At 49.2% G+C, this 27,282-nt stretch overlaps 1 protein-coding gene across 1 annotated transcript in view; it reads right to left on the bottom strand.

Annotated features, from left to right (window-relative positions):
• IQCB1 (IQ motif containing B1) overlaps nt 1-27,282 on the bottom strand; it is a 49,201-nt gene that overhangs the window by 12,986 nt on the left and 8,933 nt on the right. Inside the window, exons 5-10 of the mRNA XM_040358283.1 lie at nt 24,929-25,022; nt 24,744-24,843; nt 20,620-20,792; nt 4,424-4,533; nt 1,655-1,764; nt 200-342 (exon numbers count right to left, since the gene is read on the bottom strand). Of these exons, the coding sequence (XP_040214217.1) occupies nt 200-342; nt 1,655-1,764; nt 4,424-4,533; nt 20,620-20,792; nt 24,744-24,843; nt 24,929-25,022 (730 nt within the window). The remainder of the gene's footprint in view (nt 1-199; nt 343-1,654; nt 1,765-4,423; nt 4,534-20,619; nt 20,793-24,743; nt 24,844-24,928; nt 25,023-27,282) is intronic.

Consider the following 27,282-nt stretch of genomic DNA (forward strand, 5'->3'; position numbering starts at 1 on the left):
GATTACCTGTCTCAGAGAGCAGTGGGGGGGGGGGGTCAGTGATTACCTGTCTCAGAGAGCAGTGGGGGGGGGGTGTCAGTGATTACCTGTCTCAGAGAGCAGTGTGTGTGTGTGTGTGTGTGTGTGTGGGGGGGGGGGGGGTGTCAGTGATTACCTGTCTCAGAGAGCAGTTGGGGGGGGGGGGGGTGTCAGCGATTACCTGCATGGACGATCTCCAGCAGAGTGAGCTGCTTCTCCCGGAACACCCTCATGGCTCGGAGTCTCTGCAGGTGCAGTTGCTCCCGCAGTTCCTCTTCCTCTTTCTGTCTCTTCAGTTGAGTCATTTCTTGCTCTCTTTTTGCTCTAAAAGTTAATAATGAGAAAAATTTACTTTCAGAGGCCTTCATAGACTATTTCACACCCTCATTATTCAGTTTGACTTTCTAGGCTGGACATCTAATCTTACAGATACAACCGGTCCTTTCGAGGGCAATCATAATGCTGATGCGGCCCGCCATGAAATTGAGTTTGACACCGCTGTCTTATGCATTCTATGAATTAAGGTTAATACCTTGTGGGTGAAGCTCCTCCCTCAGCCCCCCCCCCTTATACTTACCTGAGCCCCTCTCGATCCAGATATATGCATTAGAATGGTGGTAGACTGTCGGTAGAAGCACCAGAAGGGTGGCGGGAGGGGGGACGGACGTCCCCTCTCATCGCCGGTAAGAACGTTCAAGCGGCGGAACAGCCCCCTCCCGATCCTTTAGGAGAACAGCCGAGTGGCTATTAGTCGCATCGATTGCCATCACTAAAAAGCCAACCCCCAGCTCTAAAAAAAAAAAAATGGTACTGGGATGATGCCTACAGCTGCAGACATCACCTTGGTTTAACCTCTTCAAGCCATGAACGTAAATTTGCGTGCGGTCGGCGTGGAGGGGTTAAGTGAACAAGCTGAAGTTAGAAGCCAATTGATTACTATGCACAGTTGAACCAGATTCTGTGTGCACCAGTTTTAGTACCGTATTTATCGGCGTGTACAGCGCACTTTTTTCCTCTTAAAATCAGGGTGAAATTGTGGGTGCGCGATATACGCCGATCCCCGCTGTCTCTCCGGGAGCCGAGCCGAGTGTACTGCATAATCGGCTGGGCTCAGCTCCGCCCGCCGCGTCCAACAGCCGAGCCGAGCGTACTGCGCACTCGGCTAGGCCACGCTCGGCTCCGCCCGCAGCCACGCGATAGGGGCCGAGAGAAGCCGAGACAAGCCGAGAGGAGCCGAACACACAGAAAATCCGGCTCGGCTCGCGCCAAAATCCAAAAACGAACACCGGACACGCTCACCTGGACGGAGGCCGCAGACGGACACGCTGGATGGGGACGGACACCTGGATGGAGGCCGCAGACGGACACCTCCAAAGCCGCAGACGGACCCCGCGCAAGGAAGCCGCAGACGGACACACACAAGGCCGCAGACGGACGCCGGACAAGGCCGCAGACGGACGCCGGACAAGGCCGCCGATGGACGCAGGGCAAAAATGTACGTTTTCTTTTTTTTCCCTTGCTAAGCTTGGGGTGTGCGTTATATGCAGGGGCGCCGTATACCCAGATAAATACGGTAAATAACCCCCTCTGTGTCCCTGAGGGAGTTGTAGGAATATTATTTCACAGATGTTCATACCTAAAGCTTCTCTGTAGCGATGTCACCACCCGCGGCAGCGTCTTCACCCTCCTCCGCACCAAGAATCCCCTCCACACCGCCTGTATTGTGAGGGCGGCGTGGTGTAGTCTCTGTTCACACAAAATCAAAAAATTCAGGTAAGACAGCAAAGTACCAGAAACTGAAAATACATTCATTTACAGAATAATGGGGGGGGGGGGGGGAAGAGGTTCTCTCTACAATGCAGCTGCTCCACTCCCAACCCCCCCCCCCCCCCCCCCAGTAGAACTTGTCTTTCGCTTTTCAAGAAGTCAGTGGTGCAAAAAATGTAGAGCCGATGTGACTGGAAGCATCAGAATTAAACAGGGTGAGCTTCAGGAATAGGAGAACGTCAAATCGTTTTCAGATTTGCAATAAAAAAATTGCAAGATACCCTTTTATTATTAATGGTTTCTAGTGGTCATGTGACCAAGTGCAGTGTGCTTTAACCGCTTCAGCCCCGGAAGATTTTTACCGCCTTCCTGATGGCGTCCCCCCCCCCCCCCACAAATAGAGCTTTATTTTGGTAGTATTTGATCGCCCTTTTATTTTTTTCGCTATAAACGAAAATAGGGCGACAATTTAAAAAAAAAATTCTATATTTTTTACTTTTTGCTATAATAAATATCCCCCAAAAATATCTATAAACATTTTTTTCCCCTCAGTTTAGACCGATACGTATTCTTCTACATATTGTTGGTGAAAAAAAAAAAAAGAAATCGCAATAAGCGTATATTGATTGGTTTGCGCAAAAGTTATAGGCCCAGATTCACCGACATCGGCGCACATTTATGCCGCCGTAGCGTATCTCCTGTACGCTATGCCGACGCATCGCATAGAGGCAAGCACTGAATTCACAAAGCACTCCCAAAACTGTGCTAGATTTCCTAGGCGTAAGCCGGCGTAGGTGGAAGTGGGCGTGAGTCATGCAAATGATGGGCCGAGCGCCAGACAGATCCGCATTATGAACAGCGCATGCGCCGTCCCGTGGACGCATCACAGTGCGCATGCTCACAAATACGTCGGAACAACTGCCTAAGACACGCCAGATCACTGCCTACGGTGTGAACGTAACCTACGCCCAGCCCTATTCACGTACCACGTAAACTACGTAAAATACGCCAGCTTGTGTTCCCTGGTGCAGCCCTTTGCATGGATGCTGCTGAGTTACACCTCCTTTATGGGGAATAACTTTACGCCGGACGTACGACTTACGCGCACATCGCATAGCCTGCGCACGTACGATCGTGAATCGCCGTATCTCCCTCGTTTGCATATTTGAATAGAAAATCAATGGGAGCGCCAAATGCGTCCAGCGTAAATATGCGCCCACTCTACGCCGGCGTAGGCAAGTTACACTGGTGGAATGAAGCCCGTTTTTAGGCACGTCGCACAGATACGACGGCGCATATTTGCACTTACGCGGCGTATCTGGAGATACGTTGGCGCAAGTGCTTTGTGAATCCAGGCCATAGCGTCTACAAAATAGGGGATAGAATACATTTTTCTTTACTAGTAATGGCGGCGATCTGCGATTTTTATCGTAACTGCAACATTATGGCGGACACATCGGACACTTTTGCCAACTTTTTGGGAATATCGGCCCAGATTCACGAAGCACTTACGCCGACGTATAACAAGTTACGCCGACGTAAGTGCAAATGTGCACCGTCGTATCTGCGCGCCAGACCCACAAACAGATATGCGCCTAAAACCAGGCTACACCCCGCCAACGTATCTTGCTTAGGCCGGCGTAGGGTGGGCGCACATTTAGGCTGGGTGCATGATTTCGCTCCCATTGATTAGCCATTCAAACATGCAAATGAGGGAAATACGCAGATTTACGAACCTGCGTGCACCCGACGCAGGCTACGCGATGTGCGCGTAAGTTGTACGTCGGCGTAAAGTTATTCCCCATAAGGGAGGTGCAACCCGGCAGCAGACATGCAAAGGTCTGCACCAGGGAACACAAGCCGGCGTATTTTACGTTGGACGTGTGTCTGGCTGGGCGTAGGTTACGTTCACGCCGTACGCAGTGATCCGGCGTAGTTTAGGCAGTTTTTCCAACGTGGTTGTGAGCAGGCGCAGGGGGATGCGTCCACGTCACGGCGCATGCGCAGTTCGCGATACATATCTGTCTGGCGGTCGGACCATCATTTGCATGGGTCACGCCCACTTCCACCTACGCCGGCGTACGCCTTCGAATCCCAGCATTGGGAGCACTGGCTTGCTGAATGCATTGCTTGCCTCTCTGCACTGCGTTGGCGTAGCGAACAGTGGTTACTCTACGTCGGCGTAATGTGCGCCCACACTCTGTGAATCTGGGCCATTGTCTTTTATACAGCGATCAGTGCTATAAAAACGCACTGTTTGCTGTGAAAATGACACTGGCAGTGAAGGGGTTAACGAGTAGGGGGCGCTGAAGTGGTTAAGTGTGTCCTAGGGATGTGTTCTAACTGTAGGGGGGATGGGCTAAGCGTTTATCGACTGGTTTGCGCAAAAGTTATAGCGTCTACAAAATAGGGGATAGTTTTATGGCATTTTTCCTAATTATTATTTTTTTTTAATTCGTAATGGTCGGCAGTGATATTTATCGCGACTGCGACATTATGGCGGACACATCGGACATTTGTTTAGAAAAAAAAATAAAAAATCAGATGCTTCCCAGGTTGCACCCGACACACATCACTGCGAACGTCACCTGGAATGGGCAGTGAAATCCTTCCTATATTTACACCTTGTGTTCATTACCTGCATCTCCTGCTGCTGGTAAGACGTGGAGTAGAGCAGATCCAGGAGCCGGCTGAGCTCTCGGCCAAAACCTTTTCCAGTCCACTGCTTGCTCAGTAGAGATCGCAGCCCTGAGAGGACACAACATGGACACTTACCAACACACAAGACAGTAAATTGGTCAATTTCATGGCAAACTTCAATGCACATTATAATGTGGTATGAAAATTGTACATTTTCTATTTATTTCTAATTTAGATAATTATATATATTTTGGGCTAGATTCAGGTAGGGCGACGTAAAATTGTGCGGGCGTAGCGTATGTTATTTACGCTACGCCGCCGCAATTTAGAGAGGCAAGTGCAGTATTCACAAAGCACTTGCTCCGTAAGTTGCGGCGGCGTAGCGTAAATCTGCCGGCGTAAGCGCGCCAAATTCAAATTGTCAAGAGGTGGGCGTGTTTTATGGAAATAAAACATGACCCCACGTAAATGACGTTTCTCACGAACGGCGCATGCTCCCAGTGCGCATGCTCTTAATCACGTTGCAAATAGTCAATGCTTTCGACGTGAACGTAATTTACGCCCAGCCCTATTCCCGAACGACTTACGCAAACGACGCAAAATTCGGCGCTGTCCCGACGTCCATACTTAACATTGGCTATGCCTCATATAGCAGGAGTAACGTTACGCCGGAAAAAGCCTTACGCAAACGACGTAAAAAAATCCACCGGGCACACGTACGTTTCTGAATCGGCGTATCTAGCTCATTTGCATATTCTATGCTGAAATCGACGGAAGCGCCACCTAGCGGCCAGCGTAAATATGCAACTAAGATACGGCGGCGTAGGAGACTTACGCCGCTCGTATCTTAGCCTAATTTAAGCGTATCTGGTTTCCAGCAGAATGCGCTTAAATTTACGTCAGCGTAGATTCAGAGTTACGACGGCGTATCAGTAGATACGCCGGCGTAACTCTCTATGAATCTAGCCCATTATATATATATATATATTTATTTATAGACACACGCACACACATACATACTTTTGTGAGATACTGTGTGTGTCTATGTAAGTACACCCCTCACATTGGTGTAAATCTTTTCTTGTATCTTTTCATGTGACAACACTGAAGAAATGACAATTTGTATCTCCAATGTTGTGTAGTGAGTGTACAGCTTGTATAATGATGTAAATTTGCCCTCCCCTCAAAATAACTCAACATACAGCCATTAATGTCTAAACCGCTGGCAGCAAAAGTCAGTACACCCCTAAGTGAAAATGTCCAAATTAGGCCCAAAGTGTCAATATTTTGTTTGGCCGCCATTATTTTCCAACCCTGTTGGGCATGGAGGTCACCAGAGCTTCACATGTTGTCTCTGGAGTCCTTTTCCCCTCCCCATGATGACATCACAGAGCTGGGGGATGTTGGAGACCTTGCGCTCCTCCCCCTTCCCCCCCCCACAGATGATCAGTAGGGTTTAGGTCTGGAGACGCTTTGCCAGTCCATCACCTTTACCCTCAGCTTCTTCAGCAAGGCAGTGGTGGTCTAGGGGGTATGTTTGGGGTGGTTATCATGTTGGAATACTCCCCTGCGGTCCAGTCTCTGAAGGGAAGGGATCATGCTCTGCTTCAGTATGTCACAGTACATGTTGGCATTCATGGTCCCCTCAATGATCTGTAGCCCCCCCAGTGCCGGCAGCACTCATGCAGCCCCAGACCATGACACTCCCCCCACCATGCCTGACTGTAGACAAGACACACTTGTCTTTGTCCTCCTCACCTGGTCCCCTCCCCCCCACACACGCCTGACACCATCTGACACCAAATACCTTTATCTTGTCTCATCAGACCACAGGACACGGTTCCAGTAATCCATGTCCTTAGTCTGCTTGTCTTCAGCAAATCGCAATAAGCGTTTATCGGTTGGTTTGCGCAAAATTTATAGCGTTTACAAAATTGGGGATAGTTTTATTGCATTTTTATTATTATTTTTACTACTAATGGCGGCGATCAGCGTTTTTTTTCGTGACTGCGACATTATGGCGGACACTTTTGACACATTTTTGGGACCATTGTCATTTTCACAGCAAAAAGTGCTATAAAAATGCACGGATTACTGTGAAAATGACAATTGCAGTCTGGGAGTTAACCACTAGGGGGCGCTGTGTGGGTTAAGTGTGACCTCATATGTGTTTCTAACTGTAGGGGGCGGGGCTGGACGTGTGATGTCACTGATCGTCTTTCTCTATATCAGGGAACATACGATCAATGACACTGCCACAATGATGAACAGGGAAGGTGTGTTTACACTCACCTCTCCCCGTTCTTCAGCTTCGGACCGGGTCGCGAGCACGCCGCCGGAGGCGCCCTCGCGACCCCACGGCTGGCCTTAAAGAGACATGTACAGGTATGCGATTGTGCCCAGCCGTGCCATTCTGCCGACATATATCGGCGTGAAGGGGTCCTTAAGTGGTTAAGGTGAAAAAACATCCGATGCTTCCAGGCCCCCCAGCCCCCCCGTTTACTTACCTGAAAGTCCCACGTCGTAAACGTGCTGGCTTCTCGTCTGGGCTCTTCATAGGATAGATTGATAGCAGCGCAGCCTTTGGCTCAACTCCAATGACGAGAGGGCCGGGGGGGGGGGGGGGGGGGGGGGGGGGGGGGGGGGTCCTGTAGTTGCTGGCTATGGACGCTAAATACAGGACTCGGGAGCCCGCCGGCAAGGTAACCCCATTGGGAAAGTGCTTCCCAGGGGGGGTTAGCTGATGCGAGGGAGGAGCTGAGACAGCCGCCGAGGGACCCCAGAAGACGAGGTTCGGAGCCACTCTGTGCAAAACGAGCTGCAGAGCGGAGGTAAGTATGACATTTTTTTTTTTTACCACTTAAGGACCGCCTCCTGCACATATACATCGGCAGAATGGCACGGCTGGGCACAGGCACATACATGTACGTCCTCTTTAAGTGCCCAGCCGTGGGTCGCGGGCGCACACCCGCGGCGCGCGCCCACGACCCGGTCCGAAGCTCCGTGACCACGGCCGAGGGACCCGATCGGTCCCCGGAGCTGAAGAACGGGGAGAGGCGTGTGTAAACACAGCTTCCCCGTTCTTCACAGTGGAAGCTTCATTGATCGTGTGTTCCCTGATATAGGGAAACACGATCAATGACGTCACACGTCCAGCCCCCTCTCCTACAGTTAGAAAAACAAATGAGGTCACACTTAACCCCTACAGCGCCCCCTTGTGGTTAACTCCCAAACTGCAATTGTCATTTTCACAGTAATCAGTGCATTTTTTGCTGTGAAAAGGACAAAAATCCCAAAAATGTGTCAACATTTTCCGAAGTGTCCGCCATAATGTAGCAGTCACGAAAAAAAAAATTGCTGATAGCCGCCATTAGTAGTAAAAAAATTATAATTTATAAAAATGCAATAAAACTATCCCCTATTTTGTAAACACTATAAATTTTGCGCAAACCAATCGATAAACGCTTATTGCAATTTTTTTTTTACCAAAAATATGTAGAAGAATACATATCGGCCATATCGGATCTTCTCCGCCACTTCCGGGTATGGGCTGCGGGACTGGGCATTCCTATTTTGATTGACAGTCTTCCGAGAGGCTTCCGACGGTCGCATACATCGCGTCACGATTTTCTGAAAGCAGCCGAACGTCGGTGCGCAGGCGCCGTATAGAGCCGCACCGGCCTTCGGCTTCTTTCGGCTACTCGTGACGCGATGTATGCGACCGTCGGAAGCCTCTCGGAAGGCTGTCAATCAAATAGGAACGCCCAGTCCCGAAGACCCATACCCGGAAGCGGCGGAGAAGATGCATCTCTAAAACGGTAAGTACTGCTTGGATTTTAAAAAAACTACCCGATTCCCCTTCCAAAAATGAGCATCAATCTAATGTTAAAAAAAAAAAATTCGGGTGAACTCCCGCTTTAACCTCGCACGACCGCGCAATTGTCAGTTAAAGCGACGCAGTGCCGAATCGCAAACACTTGGCCAGGTCCTTTACCTGCCTAAAGGTCCGGGTCTTAAGTGGTTAATATTCGAACCTTTAGTAACCCTTTAACCGCTTGGGATCTGCGCTATAGTCAAATGACGGCTACAGCGCGGATCCCAAAATCCAACTGGACGTCAATTGACATCCGTCTCTTTGCACGTTCCCCGCGCGCGCTCCAGAGTGCGCAGCGGGGAAACTCTGTGTTGGCAGTGTCCCTTGTTCACAGCCAATTACAGATCGCCGCGAACGGCCAATCAGAGTGGCCGTTTGCGATGCGATCTGTGCGACCAATGAGAGATGATCTCATATGTAAACATATGAGATCATCTCTCATTGCCGTTTTACACAGAGACAGCGGTGCTGTCTCTGAAGAGGAGACCGATCTGTGTCTCTTGTACATAGGGACATAGATTGGTCACCCCCCCCCCCAGTCACCCCCCCTCCACCCACAGTTAGAACACAATGCAGGGAATACATTTAACCCCTTCCTCACCCCCTAGTGTTAACCCCTTCAATGCCAGTCACATTTATACTGTAATTAGTGCATATTTATAGCACTGATCGCAGTATAAATGTGAATGGCGCCAAAAATGTGTCAAAAGTGTCCGAAGTGTCCGCCATAACGTTGCAGTCCCAATAAAAATCGCAGATCGCCGCCATTTCTAGTAAAAAAAAAAAATAATAAAAAAATAATAATTCTGTCCCCTATTTTGTAGTCGCTATAACTTCTGCGCAAACCAGTCGCTTATTGCGATTTTTTTTTTTTTACCAAAAATATGTAGAAGAATACGTATCGGCCTAGACTGAGGAAAAAAAAATGTTTTTTTTTTTTTTTTTTAATTGGCATTTATTATAGCAACAAGTAAAAAATATTGTATTTTTTTCAAAATTGTCGCTCTTTTTTGTTTATAGCGCAAAAAAGAAAAACCGCACAGGCAATCAAATACCACCAAAAGAAAGCTCTATTTGTGGGGAAAAAAAGGACGTCAATTTTATTTGGGAGCCACGTCTCACGACCGCGCAATTGTTAGTTAAAGCGACGCAGTGCCGGAAGCTGAAATTTCACCTGGGGCAGGAGGGGGTATATGTGCCCAGTAAGCAAGTGGTTAATTAGCCAGAGCACCGACTACTCTACACCCCAACTGTACTATATAGCGGTAGAGCTCGGGTGAGTTTTCCTCTTGATATATTATTATTGTATTCTAAATAAACTTATGAACTGCTTGAGTTGGCTGAACAAAGCTTCATGCCGTCAGACTGCATTGTGTCCCTTGTGCTATTGCAGTTGTGAGATTAGTTGTAGTAACATCTGCCAGACATGCTGTAGTGCCCGACCAATAGAAAAGCTCTAATCTGCAGTTCTATAACAGATAAGGAACTACAAATGATGAATATTAGTGTTTTCCTCTGCAGTACAATGCGGACAGCCCTTCTACTCTGCAATTACAAAACAGATCAGACGCGGGTTTATTTCATCCTCCCGCCGCCGCCGCCGCTCAGAAACTTCCAGGCCAGAAACACTTTGCTGCAGCTGCTGAGTGCGCAGAATTTTACTGCAGCGTTTCCACTTCTGCATGAATGTTTTAGGTAGATGTACATTGTAGAGATCTGACCTGCAGCCAGGGAGAGGAAACTGTTACCAGAGGCATTATTTCTGACTATAGCAATCTATTTCCCACACTGAGAGGTCTCTATAATCTCTGCCTAAAACACAACACAAAATACAGACTCACTGATGTTTTTACAACGCTGGTAAACTGTGCAGTAAAAAAGAAAAAAAAAAAAAAAGATGACAATGCTCGTCATTGAAGAATATTTTGAAGCCATTAAGCTCCATTCCACACTAGCGCTTCTCCAAAGTCGCACGACTTCCAGGGCGGCTTTGATCCGACTTTACGCTCAATGGATCCAAGTCGCATCAAAAGTCGCACCAAAGTAGTGCAGGCACCTTTTCAAAGTCGCAGCAACTTTAACCACTTGCTTACTGGGCACATATACCCCCCCTTCCTGCCCAGGCCAAATTTCAGCTTCCGGCGCTGCGTCTCTTTAACTGACAATTGCGCGGTCGTGCCACGTGGCTCCCAAACAAAATTGGCGTCCTTTTTTTTCCCCCCACAAATAGAGATTTCTTTTGGTGGTATTTGATCACCTCTGCGATTTTTATTTTTTGTGTTATAAACAAAAATAGAGCAACAATTTTGAAAAAAAAATATAAAAAAACACAATATTTTTTACTTTTTGCTATCATAAATATTAGGGTTGTCCCGATACCACTTTTTTAAGACCGAGTACAAGTACCGATACTTTTTTTCATGTACTCGCCGATACCGAATACCGATACTTTTTTTTAATCTCATGTGACAGCAGCTCATGTGTCAGTAGTTTTTTTTTTTTTTTTATCTTTAACAATTTGTTTTTAATTTTTTACAATATTTTTTTTTACAATTTATTTATTTATTTATAATGCTTTCTTTTTTTTTTAAGGGGGGGGGGGGTGGACCGTATCAGTGTGTTTTTTCTTTTATTTTTTTATTATTTTCTACAATCATTTTTTTATTCTTTTTTTTTTTAATTATTATTCTTTATTTTTAATTTTTTTTCAGCCCTGTTGGGGGGCTTTGGTGAGATATCAGGGGTCTTAACAGACCTCTGACATCTCCCATTTGAGACAGAGAAAGGGACTAGGGACACAGATTCCCCAGTCCCTTTCTCAGCAGCCTCAGCTGTGCTGAAAATGAATGACAGCGTCTTCTCTTCATTCATAAACTGAAACATTGTAAACACAGGTTACGATGTTTCAGTTATGTGAATGGACCGAGTCAGTGATCACCGACTCTGTCCATTCGGAGCAGTAAGGAGCCGGATTTACCGGCTCCTACCCCACTCTCCATCCTGACAGTTCCAGGGGGTGGAGGAGGAGCATGGAAGGGGAGAGAAACACAGAGGAATACACGGCAGGAATACACGGCAATACACGGAGGAATACACTATATAGCGGTGATCGGTGCCTGTAACTTCCCCATGCACTGATCACCCCTGACAGTACAAGTATCGGGTGAAGCATCGGGAGCATTTGCCCGAGTACAAGTACTCGGGCAAATGCTTGGTATCGATACCGATACTAGTATCGGTATTCGGACAACCCTAATAAATATCCCATTTTTTTTTAACCACTTAAGGACCGACTCCTGCACATATACGTCGGCAGAATGGCACGGCTGGGCACAGGCACATACCTGTACGTCCTCTTTAAGTGCCTAGGCGTGGGTCACGGGCACGCGCCACGGTCCGAAGCTCAGTGCCCGCGGGACCCAATCGCCGCTAGAGTCCCGCGATCGGTCGCCGGAGCTGAAGAACGAGAGCTGTGTGTAAAAACAGCTTCCCCGTTCTTCACTGTGGCGCCGTCATTGATCGTGTTTCCCTGATATGTTTTTCAAAAAGTAAAAAATATTGGGGTAGATTCAGGTAGATTGGCGTGAATTTCTGCGGGCGTAGCGTATCTCAGATACGCTACGCTGCCGTAACTTAGTGAGGCAGGTTCTGTATTCACCAAGAACCTGCGCCCGAAGTTACGGCGGCGTAGCGTAAATCTGCCGGCGTAAGCGCGCCTAATTCAAATTGTGAAGAGGTGGGCATGTTTTAGGTCAATAAAACATGACCCCACGTAAATGACGTTTTTGACTAACGGCGCATGCGCTGTCCGTGAAAACGTAACCCAGTGCGCATGCTCCAAATTAAACCCGCAAAAAGCCAATGCTTTTGACGTGAACGTAAATTACGCACAGCCCTATTCGTGAACGACTTACACAAATGACGTAATCGATGGAAAATTTGACGCTGGCCCGACGTCCATACTTAACATAGGATACGCCTCATATAGCAGGGGTAACTTTACGCCGGAAAAAGCCTAACGTAAACGACGTAAAAAAAAATGCGCCGGGGCGGACGTTACGTTTCTGAATCGGCGTATCTACCCAATTTGCATATTCCTTGCGTAAATCGACAAAAGCGCCACCTAGCGGCCAGCGTAAATATGCAACTAAGATACGACGGCGCAAGAGACTTACACCAGTCGGATCTTAGCCAAATTCCGGTGTATCTTGTTTTCTGAATACAGAAAAAAAAGATACGCCGGAGCAACCTAGAAGTTACGCGGCGTATCAATAGACACGCCAGCGTAACTTCTTTATGAATCTACCCCATTGTGTTTTTTAAAAAATTGTCGCTCTTCTTTTGTTTATAGCGCAAAAAATAAAAAACGCAGAGATGATCAAATACCACCAAAAGAAAGCTCCATTTGTGGGGGAAAAAACATAAAGATTTCATTTGTGTCCAGTGTTGCACGACCGCGCAATTGTCATTCAAAGTGCGACAGCGCTGAAAACTAAAAAAAAGGATTTTTGTACTCACCGTAAAATCCATTTCTCTGAGTTCATAGACGGACACAGCCTTCATTGACCTTAGGGTTATGCTTCTTCCTACCAGGAGATTTAGGCAGAATTCTACAGCACTTAAGGTGTTAAAAACTTTCCTTCATGCTGCTCCTCCCAGGGGGCGTGGCTCCCCCAGGCATAACCCACACCCTGCTTTAGCAGCCTCAGTTCGTAACAAGCAGTACAAACAAAGGAGGGGTGGGTGCTGTGTCCGTCTATGAACTCAGAGAAATGGATTTTACGGTGAGTACAAAAATCCTTTTTTCTCTTTCGTTCATAGACGGACACAGCCTTCATTGACCTTAGGGACGTCCCCAAGCAGTGTCAAAAAAATTCGAGGGGTGGGAAAAATAACACAGCAAAAACAGGTTACACCCCAAACAAAAACCGGAGTTACTCAACGGAGGAACTCCAACCTTAAACTGCCGCCTGTAACACCCTGCGGCCAATGGAGGCATCCGAAGATGCACTCACATCCACCATATAAAACTTTGAAAAAGCGTGGACTGACGACCAGGTCGCAGCCTTACACACCAGTAACACAGAGGCTTGGTGTCGGAAGCCCAAGAGGCCCCGATCGCCCTGGTCGAATGCGCCGTGACCCGAAAGGGAGGCGCCCGCCCCTTCAGGGCGTAGGCCTGAAGCACAATCCGTCGGATCCACCTGGAAATGGTGGCCGACGAAACTGCCAGGCCCTTACTGGGACCGGACACAGACACGAACAGCGAGTCCGACTTCCGGAACGGAGCTGTCGCCGACAAGTAAACTCGAAGGGCCCGAACCACATCCAAAGAATGTAAAGTGGCCTCCTTCGGGTTCTTCGGCTGAGGACACAAGGATGGAAGAACAATGTCCACATCCAAGTGAAAAGCCGAAACGACCTTAGGGAGAAAAACGGCTGCGGCCGCAGCACCACCTCATCCTTACGGATGACCAAGCAGGGAGCCTTGCAAGACAAGGCCACCAGAACAGACAGACACCCGTCTGATCGAGGTAATTGCTACCAGAAATAAAATCACCTTTTGTGACAATAAAACAAAAAACCTCCCGAATGTCCTCAAAGGGAGCATCCCGAAGCACTGAAAAGACTAAATTCAAGTCCCATGGGGGTAATGGAGGGCGCACCGGAGGGGCCACCTGCCAGACCCCCTGACCCAACGCACGCACCCAGGAGTGCTATGCCAAGGGTCGCTGCAAGTAAAAAACAGCCAGAGCAGAAATCTGGCTCCTAACCGTACGTAAGGCGAGAGCCTGAACCACTCCCTGCTGCAAAGACAGCAGAATCCTGTACACAACGCATGTACGAGAGTGCCAGTTCATCTCCCCACACACAGAGAAGTAGGCCTTCCATGTATGAGGAAAAAACCTACGTGAGGTAGACCTCCGTGCAGGCAGCACGGTAGAGACCACCGAGCCCAATAGGCCTCGGTCCTTAAGCCCCTGGCTCTCAACAGCCACGCCGCTAAGGCCGGTGGCTGTGAAACAGGGTGGAAGATTGGACCCTGTAACAGAAAATCAATTCCCAGGGGAAGACGCTAGGGGGCGTCTGCCAGCAGACGCACCTGGTCCGCGTACCAGAAGCGACGCGGCCAATCTGGGGCAATCAGGACCGATAGAATCCCTACAGCTTCTACTCTGCGCAGCAGGCGAGGAAGAAGCTTCCGAGGAGGGAAGGTGTAAAGTAGGCGACAGCGACCCCAAGGAGCCACCAACGCGCCTGACGCGTCCGCCCACGGGTCCTTAAACCTGGCCACGAACCGTGGCACCTACCGATATAGAGACGGGACGCTAGAAGGTCCACGTCCGGAGTGCCCCACTTTCGGCACAGACCCCGAAACACCTGCGGGTGGAGAGACCACTCTCCTTGGCCCAGTGCAGTGCGACTTAGGTAGTCGGCTAGCCAATTCCGTATTCCCGGAATTTACCCCGGCCGATAGAGCCGGAACGGACCCTTCGGCCCACCGAAAGGATGCGCGCGACCCCCGTCGCTGCAACAGAACTCCGTGTGCCTCCCTGATGATCAACCTACGCCACGGACGTGGTGTTATCGGACAGGATCCTGACCGGTCGGCCCTGTAGATCCAGGGACCACCTGGTAAGGCAAAGCTTGATTGCTCGGAGCTCCAGAACGTTGATCAGTAGGCAGGACTCCACCTGAGTCCAGTGCCCCTGGGCTGACTGGGTGCCCCAAGCGCCCCTCCCCAACCGGAGAGGCTGGCATCCGTCGTGACCACTGTCCAGTGGCTTGCAGAAAAATGACTTTCCGGCCCGAAGCACCGGAAACGCCAGCCACCATACCAGGGGAGACATGATCAGATGACTCAACTGAATCTGGTAATCCAGAGATGACGGAAGCTAGTCCCATCGTGACAGCAGTTCCCTCCGTAGTACCCTGGCGTGGAATTGGGCATACGGAACCGCCTCGAAAGAGGCTACCAACTGACCCAGAACCTTCCTGCAGAATCGCAGAGATGACCGCTTCTGGGTCGGCAACTGCTGCACAGCAGATAGCAGAGTCTGAAGTTTTTCCGCTAGGAGAAAAACACTCAAGCCCCGGAGGAATCCAGGACCAGTCTCAGGTATCCCTGAGACGGAATCAACCCTGATTTCAGGACAATCCAGAAACCAGCCGAACACTCGGAGAGCCTGACACGTGATAGACACGGCTCCACCAATGCAGAGCTCGAAGAAGCTCGTAGGAGAATGTCGTCCAGACATCCCATGATAACAAACCCCCGCCGTCACAGCCGGGCCAGTATCGGTACGAGCACCTTGGCGAAAACCCGCCGAATGGGAAGGACACCATTGAAAATGGTCCCCCCCGACCGCAAAGCACAGAATCTCTGGTGGTTTGAGGATATGCAGGTACACGTTCATGACATCCAAGGATGCCAGAAAAACCTGACAAAACAAAACGAGGGACTTGAGGCCCAGGATCGACCGGGCCCCATCCTCCATGGGGACACAAACAGAATGGAGTAAAACCCAGAGACCGTTCCAACGAGGGAACTGGCACAATCACTCCCCTGACCAGAAGATCCTGGACAGCCCCTGACGGAGTCAACCGGCGAACCGGAGGAGGCCAGAAGCCGGAGGGAAAAAACCTGTTTGGCAGACAAGAGAGAAACTCAATCTTGTACCCCAAGGAAAACACTTCGCAATGCGAAGCCAGTCTCCCACCCGAGACACGGGCGGGAGCAGACCTTCAGGCGGAAGCAGGTATGTCCGCAGACTTGTTAGGCATGCGGTATCCGGTGCGCTGCTACCCCGCAGCGGGGATTCAAGCACCATGTAGACCTACCCCCACCGCACAGGGCGAGCGAAAAAACGCTCGGAGGTAGGCAAGGAGGGTCCTTGCACAGGGCGAGGTCCCTAGCCCTTCCCAAACCGTGGGAACAGCATGCGCTTACCACCTGTGGCATCCTCAATGATGCCAGTCAGGGAAGACCCAAAAGGACCGTTCACCCTTAACAGTGATCACCAAGGCCACCTTAGAGGTCCTTCTTCCAGCTCCTGCAGCAGGAGCTTCGCCCTTTTAGTCGGGGCCTGCCAGGGCCCCGGCCAGAGCCGGCCTCACCGCCGAACCCACCACCGTGAATAGGGAGCGGGCCACGGCCTCCACTCTCCTATCAGCGGGATCCTGAAATGCAGGAGCCCCTTCCACAGGCAATGTGGTGGCCTTGCGCAGTCTGGACACAGGGGGGTCCACTGGCGGAGGAGAGACCTACTTTTTTTTTTTTTTAAAGCCCCCCTCAAGGGGGTAACGGGTTGCAAAGTTTTTTGACAAACTTTTTGCGGTGCATCCCATTCCTTGTATAACATAGTCCAAATAAGGAACACAAGGAAACACTTCAGCGATGCGTGGTAGTCTGCTGGTACTGACACGGAGGTGTCTCCGCCACATCCTCAATTTTTAGAGCCTCACGCACCGCAGAAACAAGAGCTCCAACAAATTCTTGCCAGCAACTGACTGCAGCAGAGTCATCCTCACTATCCATAAGGGTTAAAACCCGCAGCCTCTGACATAACAGAACCAGAAAAAAACAGCGATTCTGTGTCATCCCCAGAAGCAGGCTCGGGGAGGGGGCGCTTTTTTACCCCCCATCCGGGCACTAGCTGCTTCAAACCTGGCAAGAAACCCAGGACAGCCAACATAACAGATGTGGCAGGGGGAGGGGCGTTAAGGGTTAACTCAGGCATAGCTTGAGTTCCATAGTGTCAGCGCTGAGTCACCCACCCTGCAAGGCAGGACAAAAAAACCCCACTGGTCACCTCCTTGCTGCTATTGCAGAGCATGGGGGCCCCCGGTATTCACCACCCCACCCAGCTGCAGAGGGAGCTGAAAAACCTCAGGTGTGCTCTGATGTGCTGACTGTGATGTGTATTCACCTCATGGAAGATTCACAGCACTAAAACTGTAACAGCACTAAAACTGACCAGAGGCTGTGCCGAGTCATCTCAGGGAAGAATCACATCGTTACCAAGGAGATTTCCAAGACGGCCGCTGTCTGAGGTAAAAATTACCTCATAGAACACAGCAGCACTGACTGCTTTGTTACCTCAGAAAAGAATCACAGCGTTACCAAGGAGATTTCCAAGACGGCCGCTGTCTGAGGTAAAAATTACCTCATAGAACACAGCAGCCCTGACTGCTTTGTCTGTTACCTCAGAAAAGAATCACAGCGTTACCAAGGAGATTTCCAAGACGGCCGCTGTCTGAGGTAAAAATTACCTCATAGAACACAGCAGCACACAGCAGCACCCCCCAGAGTAACAACACAGTCCCCCTAACAACACACGGGCCCCGGTGGTAACAAAGAAAACCCAGGAGGCCCCCCTTCACAGCCACTACCCAGTCAGGGGAAGGAGGGAGAGGAAGGGGAGAGAGGAAAGCAGGGCGGACCCTCAGTCGACCTCCCCAGGGAAACCACCAGCCAGACCACTTACCTGAGTAAGGGGCCACTACTTACCTGTCCTGCGACTACCCGGCTGGAGGTATCCCAGACAGAACCAACGTCCGTAAACGGCATGGCTGTCGGCCAGACACACTGTGACAAAGCCATAGAGACCGGTCATATGTGTGCCCTAGAACCAAAGTTCCCCGGCCGCCCCTGGAGCAATGGGGCCTGTCGTGGACGTCCCAAAGCTGAGCTGAGGGCCGGCACACGCTCGAAGGCCGAACATGGGGGGACTACAAGGGTCGAGGACCCAGCCTGTCACCCAGTCGGCTGTTGATAGAAGAATCGCAGGATTCAAAAATGCAGGAACAAAATAATAAAAAAAGCGAGAAAAATCGCCAGAAAAAAACTCCAGAGTCCAGGAACTCCAGAGAGAGCCTTGACCTCCTGTCGTTAGGCAGAAAACAAACTGAGGCTGCTAAAGCAGGGTGTGGGTTATGCCTGGGGGAGCCACGCCCCCTGGGAGGAGCAGCATGAAGGAAAGTTTTTAACACCTTAAGTGCTGTAGAATTCTGCCTAAATCTCCTGGTAGGAAGAAGCATAACCCTAAGGTCAATGAAGGCTGTGTCCGTCTATGAACGAAAGAGAAATTGGTCTGGGCAGGAAGGGGGTGAAAATGCCCGGTATATAAGGGGTTCATGTGGACTGCATATTCCTAGCTAAAGAACATTATTTTTTTTTTATCAAGTTGTTATGGTAAAAGTTCTGCTTTAATAAAATAAAAAAGTGCCTCCCTACAGGTTTAAAGCGGAGTTTCAGCCTGGTGGAAATTTTTTTTTAATTAAAAGTCAGCAGCTACAAATGCCGACTTTTAATGAAAGGACACGTACCTGTCTAGGGATTCCGGCAAATCTGGCACCCCAAGCCGATCCATTCTTCAGCTTCAGGCTCCGGCATTGTAAGGAAGGGAAACCGGCAGTAAAGCCTTCAGGCTTCACAGCCGGTTTCCTACCGTGCACGTGCGAGTCGCGTGGCGCTTTCTGAATGGCCCCGTAGTCTTTTGGAACCCAAACAGGTCATAATAAGCTGGCCATACATGGATCAAAATGTGGCTGGTTCAGCAGGAACCGGCCAAAGTTCAATAAATGTTGGTTATCAATAGATCGACTTGTGTACAACCAGCCTGTCTAGATTTTCCCGAATGATTACAGCCAGCAACACTAAGGCCCCTTTCACACTGGGGCGTTTTTCAAGTGTTTTTCAGGCTCTTTGGCGTTAAAAAAAAGGCTGTAAAGCGCCTGAAAGAAGCCTTGTGTGCAATCCCAATGTGAAAGCCCGAGTGCCAGCGCCCAAAAAATGCTGGTAAAGCGTCGCCAAGACCCCGTTCACACTGGGGCGGGAGGCGCGGTGGCGGTATAGTGGCGCTATACCGTCGGAACTGCCGCGGGATTCGGCCGCTAGCCCACTACCTGCCTAATTTGAATTAGGCGGGGTTATGCCGGCCCATTTACGCTACGCCGACGTAACTTACGGAGTAAGTGCTTTGTGAATACTGGCCTTGCCTCACTATGTTACGTCGGCGTAGTGCAAATGGGATGTGCTACGCCGGCCAAAAGATACGCCAATCCACTTGAATCTGGCTAATAATCTATGGATTACCTTACTATATAGGAAGAGCTACTCTACCAACACGTGAAAAAAAGAACAAATGTTATGCAAATCTTTGCATTACTTTCGGTACAGCTCTCGTATATCGAGGGGGAATTCATTACAGCAGTTACAACACTTTTCTGGCCCCTTTAAAATGACCCCCCATCTAATTCAGAGACGCCTTGCAACAGTTTTTGTTTTAGAAGATCTGCCACGGGCGCCAGATTGAGGTAGTTCTTATTTCCACCACTTTAAGAATCAGTCACTATGGTTGCAACAAATTCAAAAGAAGCACCGCTGATAAGCAAACTGTCTGTATTTATTGAAGACAAACTCTGAGTTGGTGTACACTGTACAGAGAGGTGCCAGTGCTCAGTGTGGGGCATTTTGAGCTGGGGTGTGGGGTTCTTGGGTGACAGGACAGCAAGCGGCTGCAGGCTTCCTAGCAACCGATGAAGCATTCCCAGCCCCAATCAGCTGCCGCCCAAGAGACACCCCAGCTCACAGCAGAATGAAAGCAAAGGGGGCGAAGGATGCTTGCCGACATTATTACCCACACATGGCAATGGCCATATTTGGGTACTGACAGGAATCTCCCAGCCAGCAGGTGAATGAGGTCAAAGATTTGTCATTGGTTGCTATAAGGCTGTCAGCTGCACAACTGTCTTAGCAACCAATGAGGCTGTGCTACTAGGGCTGAACGTGCACCAAGTACAGGAGGGTATAGACCAGCGATGGGGAACCTCGGCACCCCAGATGTTTTAGAACTACATTTCCCATGATGCTCATGCACTCTGCAGTGTAGTTGAGCATCATAGGAAATGTAGTTCCAAAACATCTGGGGTGTCAAGGTTCCCCATCACTGGTATAGACACTTCAACTTCAGAGCCCCCCCTCCGATAAATTTAGTTACATGTCAGGTACATGAAATTGTTGCAGGCACTAACTGTCATGTGGAGGCACGAAAGAATTCTAAAGAGTCCTGTAGACCAGGGGTAGGCAACCTGGGGCCCTCCAGTTGTTGAGGAAACTACATTTCCCATGAGGCATTGCAAGGCTGACACAGTTACAATTACTCCCAGAGGCATGATTGGACTTGTAGTTCTTCAACAGCTGGAGGGCCGCAGGTTTCCTACCCCTGCTGTAGACAACTTTTATGGATTCCCCAGATCAGGTTGTAGAATTTTTCAGTCACTGTATCCAAAAAAAAAATGAATTCTGGACGAGGTACCTTTATAGCGATTGCCGACCATCTGCACAATATTCGGACTGGACTCCAGAATGAGAAGCAACGATCGTGTAGCAGCGTTCCCAATGACGGGATTGGACGATGCTGAGAGCTTGTAAATGAGTTCATCCAGGACGGGGTGCAGCGTGTCTTCTGGGACCTGATTCGGGAGAAGACTGCAAAACAAAAGAATGGGGGTTCAGTCTGGATTTGGGGGGGGGGGGGGGAATATGACTGGAGGGGATTCACCCTGACATGAAGATGACCTGTGCTGAGCCGAGTGCACCACGGTTTGGGTATTTTGTGGTTGACGTGGACTGTCATTGTATTGTTCATTCATGCACAATACACTCTACCTTGCAGTGGCGGCTGGTGCTCAAATTTTTTTGGGGGGGGCGCTAACAAACTGAAAAAAAAAAACCCCATCAATTGCAGCCTCACTGTGCCCATCAATAACAGCCACTGTGCCCATCAATAGCCGCCAGTTTGCCCCATCAATAGCCTCCAGTTTGCCCCATCAATAGCTGCCAGTTTGCCCCATCAATAGCCGCCAGTTTGCCCCATCAATAGCCGCCAGTCCCCCCCCCCCCCCGCCCGCAGTTTGCCCCATCAATAGCTGCCAGTTTGCCCCATCAATAGCCGCCAGTTTGCCCCATCAATAGCCGCCAGTTTGCCCCCCCGCCCGCAGTTTCCCCCACATCAATAGCCGCCAGTTTGCCCCCCCGCCCGCAGTTTCCCCCACATCAATAGCCGCCAGTTTGCCCCATCAATAGCCTCCAGTTTGCCCCATCAATAGCCTCCAGTTTGCCCCATCAATAGCCTCCAGTTTGCCCCATCAATAGCCTCCAGTTTGCCCCATCAACAGCTTCCAGTTTGCCCCATCAATAGCCTCCAGTTTGCCCCATCAATAGCCTCCAGTTTGCCCCATCAATAGCCGCAGTTTGCCCCATCAATAGCCGCTAGTTTGCCCCATCAATAGTCGCCAGTTTGCCCCATCAATAGTCGCCAGTTTGCCCCATCAATAGCCGCAAGTCCCCCCGCCTCTAGTTTGCCCCATCGATAGCAGCCAGTTTGCCCCATCGATAGCAGCCAGTTTGCCCCATCAATAGCCGCCAGTTTGCCCCATCAATAGCCGCCAGTTTGCCCCATCAATAGCCGCCAGTTTGCCCCATCAATAGCCGCCAGTTTGCCTCATCAATAGCCGCCAGGTTGCCACATCAATAGCCGCCAGGTTGCCACATCAATAGCCGCCAGGTTGCCACATCAATAGCCTCCAGTTTGCCCCATCAATAGCCTCCAGTTTGCCCCCCCCCCCCCGTCCGCAGTTTGCCCCATTAATAGCCTGCAGTTTGCCCCATCAATAGCCGCCAGTTTTCCCCATCAATAGCCGCCAGTTTTCCCCATCAATAGCCGCCAGTTTTCCCCATCAATAGCCGCCAGTTTTCCCCATCAATAGCCGCCAGTTTTCCCCATCAATAGCCGCCAGTTTTCCCCATCAATAGCCGCCAGTTTGCCCTAACCACCGCCCGCCCGGCACTTACCTTTCTTGGGTCAGCGCCGTCCTCCACGCTCCCTCCGAGTCCTTGATGACTTCTCCTGTCTTCTTCATGTCATCACTGCTATGATTGGATGCCTGATTGGCTGAAGTGACAGGCACTGTGATTGGATGCCTATCAGGTGACCGGTAACCAGACCCGATGCACCCGTTTGTCTGAGAGGCGGGTCAGTGTTAGGCAAGCGATTCCCAAACACAGCACTACGTAAACAGCGAACGCACAGCAGTGGGCCCGCTCCTTACCAATTTGGAAGCCTATGGGCCACGGCATAGCTGCGTGTTTCTAAGCAGGGAAGGAAATGCTGGATGCACAGTGCTGTGGCATGGAGGGTGTTGCAGTATGTAGGGAAGAGAGGAAGCTAGAAACACCATCAGCCTCGTGTGTCTCGCAGTGAACCCAGAACCCAGGCTTACCTGCTGCCTCCTCTCTTCCAACACGTACGAGAACCCTTTACAGCGGATAGATGGCTCTACACTGCTCTCTACCACCGTTCCGAGGATGGACACATGCCACAGATGAATGGGGGGGGGGGGGGGGTTGGGACTTTAGATGAGGCACAGTGCTGTGCCTCCATCCCTAATTCAAGTAAATAGAAAAAAGGAGATTGGTACTTTAGGATGAAGCAATTTAAATGTCACAGATGAGGTCTCCTGATTTTATCATGTCTCTTAACACTCAACGATCTTGTAAGTGCTTTTAACCCTTTGTGCACATTATTAAATTTTGCATACTTCATGTAATGGTATGGCCCATGGGACCCAGAGGCTCTTGAAGGATATGGGGTACTCCTGTGTCAGCTTCACCAATGACTCTTGTGTCTAGGGTCATCCTATGTCCAATAGGGGCATAGGATGACTGAGAAATGATATCTCGGATTACATGAGATAGGACAGTAATGATAATTCATGTATTGCAGGATATCTTGAAATATTACAAGTTGTTCCTTCTGAACACAACAGGACAATAGAGTGTCTCCATCAATGTGGTACATAGACTGTTGAGGTGCTAATTAAGTCTACCTGGCTGTAGTGATAAAGCTTGCTGTGACTGCATTCCATTGTCTATTGTACTAATTAAGTCTGGCTTCTGAAGGACCTCTCGTTGTGTGATGCTAATGACACTGTATTGTGTGAAAGTTCTATTGATGATAGATATGTGTTGGCAGTCTGAAAGGTCAGATGTCTGACCCTTCAGGTGTAGTCGATTAGCATGTCAATTATGTTTACTAAAGGAATGTGTATTATGTAGCAGGTGAGAATAACTTATCGCGGCGTCAGAACGTCTGGGTAATGATTAGTCATTAGCTCATCTGAATGTCATTATCTAACGGAATGTGTATTGAAGTTCTTTGTGTCATGTTGTGGGTGGAGTTGAGTCATTATCCAGATTTGGTTTCTAACTGTATATAACAACCTTCTAAATCCAGCAAGGTGTACTGTCTTAAGCAGAGCACATCGGTCTCCTAATGGAAACCCTGAACTATGCCCAAGCCCATCGTTATACAGGCATCTGTACACAAAGCCTGCCGGTCTCTGGCAAGATCCGGACACTGGGTTGTAGTTCTTCCTTCCCAAATCTCTTTGAAGTCTCTAAACTCCAGAACCCAATCCGGGGAATACCAAAATCCAGAGAAAGCTGCTGAAAAACTGTTTTCTGTGCTCCGGATCATTATTCTATAGCTCAGCACTCTGCATTTGTGCGAACCCAGAGGGCCAGATTAACGTACCTGGGTGCATCTTTGTGCGGGCCTAGCGTATCCTATTTACACTACGCCGCCGCAACTTAGACAGGCAAGTGCAGTATTCACAAAGCACTTGCTCCGTAAGTTGCGGCGGCGTAGCGTAAATTGGCCGGCGTAAGCCCGCCTAATTTAAAGTAGGCTGGTAGGGGGCGTGTTGTAAGGAAATGAATCGTGACCCCACGTAAATGACGCGCCTACAGAACGGCGCATGCGCGCGCATGCTCAGTATCACGTCTAATTTTCTCTCTAAGTTACGCCGGCTCAATGCTTAGTCGACGTGAACGTAACCTACGCCCATCCCCATTCACGTACGACTTACGCAAACAACGTAAAATACGACGCTGTTCCGACGTCCATACCTTAACATGACTTACCCCTGCTTTATGAGGGGTAAGTTACGCCGGACCGACGCCTTACGTAAACGACGTAGCTAAATCCAACGGGCGCAAGTACGTTTCTGAATCAGCGTATCTAGCTCATTTGCATATTCAACGCGGAAATATCCGGAAGCGCCCCTAGCGGCCAGCGGAAATATGCAACCAAGATACGACGGCGTAAGAGACTTGCGTCAGTCGTATCTTGGACAAATTCTGGCGAATCTGATTCTTTCAATCAGGCGCACAGATGCGACGCCTCACATTCGGACTTACGACGGCGTATCTGGAGATACGCCGTTGTAAATCCTTTGTGAATCCGGGCCAGAGTCACTTCTACTTCCATTCTCACAGTGGCAGGGCCTCGCATACTGCCCCTCATTTTTAATCTTCTATAGAGGAGCACACAAAATCTATCTGTATATGGCTACATTAGTGTAGTGCGGTAACGGCTACCTGTTTGCTCTCAGAATATTCTGTAGAACGGACATCACAGAGGTTCCCGTCTCCACGTCATCCGTCATCAGCAGCTGCAAGAAGTGTTCCTGTCTGAAGACTGAAATGACACATGGGGGTCATAGTAAAGTCTGGGTCATCCTTTGCCATCATGAGAGTCAGACAGATGTACTTTATGCGTTTACCATTTTGTGTCATCTGCACGTGACCGCTAAACAGCCAGCATAGCGAATCCATCACCTGCCTGAAACACCGGAACAGTTCTGTCCTCTCTTCATCCTATAGATTGATGAATAAATGCACATTATAGACACAGAATAATAAAAGCCTGGTGACAGAGGTGTCATCAGTTCATCCTATCAGATTGTGACTTTTCTTCAGCTTCCTCTTTTTGTCTTTAACCACTTAACAACCAGGCCAATTCTGACACTTCTCTCCTACATGTAAAAATCATCTTTTTTTTTTGCTAGAAAATTACACAGACCCCCCAAACATTATACCGTATATACTCGAGTATAAGCCGAGTTTTTCAGCACATTTTTTTGTGCTGAAAATGCCCCCCTTGGCTTATACTGCGCCTGATCTCCCGGAATTTGAGGACCCGGTACCGGCCGGCCATAAGGCCCCTGGACCCCCAACTTGGCACACATGTAGCCCCACTATTCCCCTGCAAGTGTGCAAAGTTTGCTGTCTGGGGACCTACGGCCGGGGAGCACCGATTTTCTAAAGCCGGGCACCCCTTCCATAGACTCCCATGTTAAACATCAGTCTAGTCATAGACACAGTGAGGCATGGGCACAGTGAGGCATGGGCATGGGCACAGTGAGGCATGGAAACAGTGAGGCAAAGAGAGGAATGCAGGTGGACACCCTTGGCTTATACTCGAGTCAATAAGTTTTCCATGTTTTTTGTGGTAAAATTAGGTGCCTCGGCTTATACTCGAGTACATACAGTGTGGGCCAGATTCTCAAAGAGATATGACGGTGTATCTCCTGATACGCCGTCGTATCTCTGACTTAGGCTGGTCGTATCTATGCGCCTGATTCATAGAATCAGTTACGCATAGATATGCCTAAGATCCGCCAGGTGTAACTGTGTTACACAGTCGGATCTTAACTGCAATTTAAAAATGGCCGCTGGGGGGCGTTCTCGCTGATTTACGCTGAGAATATGTAAATCAGCGAGATACGCCAATTCACGAACGTACGCGGGCCCGACGCAGTCACTTTAGGCCGTTTACGTAAGGGTTTTCCCGGCGTATAGTTACCCCTGCTTCTATGAGGCACAGCCAATGTTAAGTATGGCCGTCGTTCCCGCTCGAATTTTCAAATTTTACGTCGTTTGCGTACGTCGATTCACAAACGCGCTGGACGCAAGTTACGCTCACGCCGAAACCAATGATGTCCTAGCGACGTCATTGGGAGCAATGCACGGCGGGAAAATTCGCCTGCATGCGCTATTCGATCGGCGCGGGGACGCACCTGATTTGAATAGTACACTCCCCCTAGCCGCGGAATTTGAATTCCCGCCGGGGGATTTACGATCCGCTGCCACAAGTTTTGAGGTAAGTGTTTTGAGAATTACCCACTTGCCTCAAAAACTTGCGCCGGCGGATCTTAAATCACATAGGTTACGCGGATCTAAAGATCCGCTAACCTATGTGAATCTGGCCCTATATATTTTTTTAGCAGAGACCCTAAAGAATACAATGGCGGTCATTGCAACTTGTTATCTCGGTATTTGCGCAGCAATTTTTAATTAATTGTTTCGTGCTTTAAAAAAAAAAAAAAAAAAACAGTAAAGGTAGCCCAATTTTGTTGCATAATGTGAAAGATGAAGTTACGTTGAGTAAATAGATACCTAACATGTCACGCTTCAAAATTGCACACGCTTGTGTAGGCGACGCTTTCAAATTTTTTACTGGTTACATGTTTTTATTTACAAGGTCTAGTGCTAGAATTATTGCTCTCGCTCTGATGTTCACGGCGACACCTCACATGTGTGGTTTGAACACCGTTTTCATGTGGGAGCAGCTTATGTATGCGTTCGCTTCTGCGTGCGAGCACACGGGGACAGGGGCCCTTTAATGAAAAAAACATCCCCTCTCGCCGCCCGTAAGAACGATCAAGCGGCGTAAAAACAGCCAATACGATCATTCTTATGGTGTTGGGAATCATCAGCTGAAAATGCAGATATCTGAATGATGCCTGTAGCTCCAGCCATCATTCAAATATCCCCCCACAAAGCTGAGGACGTTATACAACGTCCACGGTCCGCAAGTGGTTAAGAATCCCCAAAATATAGGAACTTTTTCCCAATGTTAGAGATCTATAGACTTTTAAGGTTAAAAAATAACTCTAAAAAATAAAATAAAAAAATAAAATAAAAAATCAACAACTATATGATATGAATAGCCAATTAACCACTTCAATACCGGCCCATCGTCATATGACGTCCACGGAGGGGATCTCCCATCCTGGGTGGACGTCATATGACGTCCTGGGCTTTGCGGGTGGATATCTGAATGATGCCTGCAGCT

Source organism: Rana temporaria, chromosome 6, assembly GCF_905171775.1.
Source record: "Rana temporaria chromosome 6, aRanTem1.1, whole genome shotgun sequence".
Classification (NCBI taxonomy): domain Eukaryota; kingdom Metazoa; phylum Chordata; class Amphibia; order Anura; family Ranidae; genus Rana; species Rana temporaria.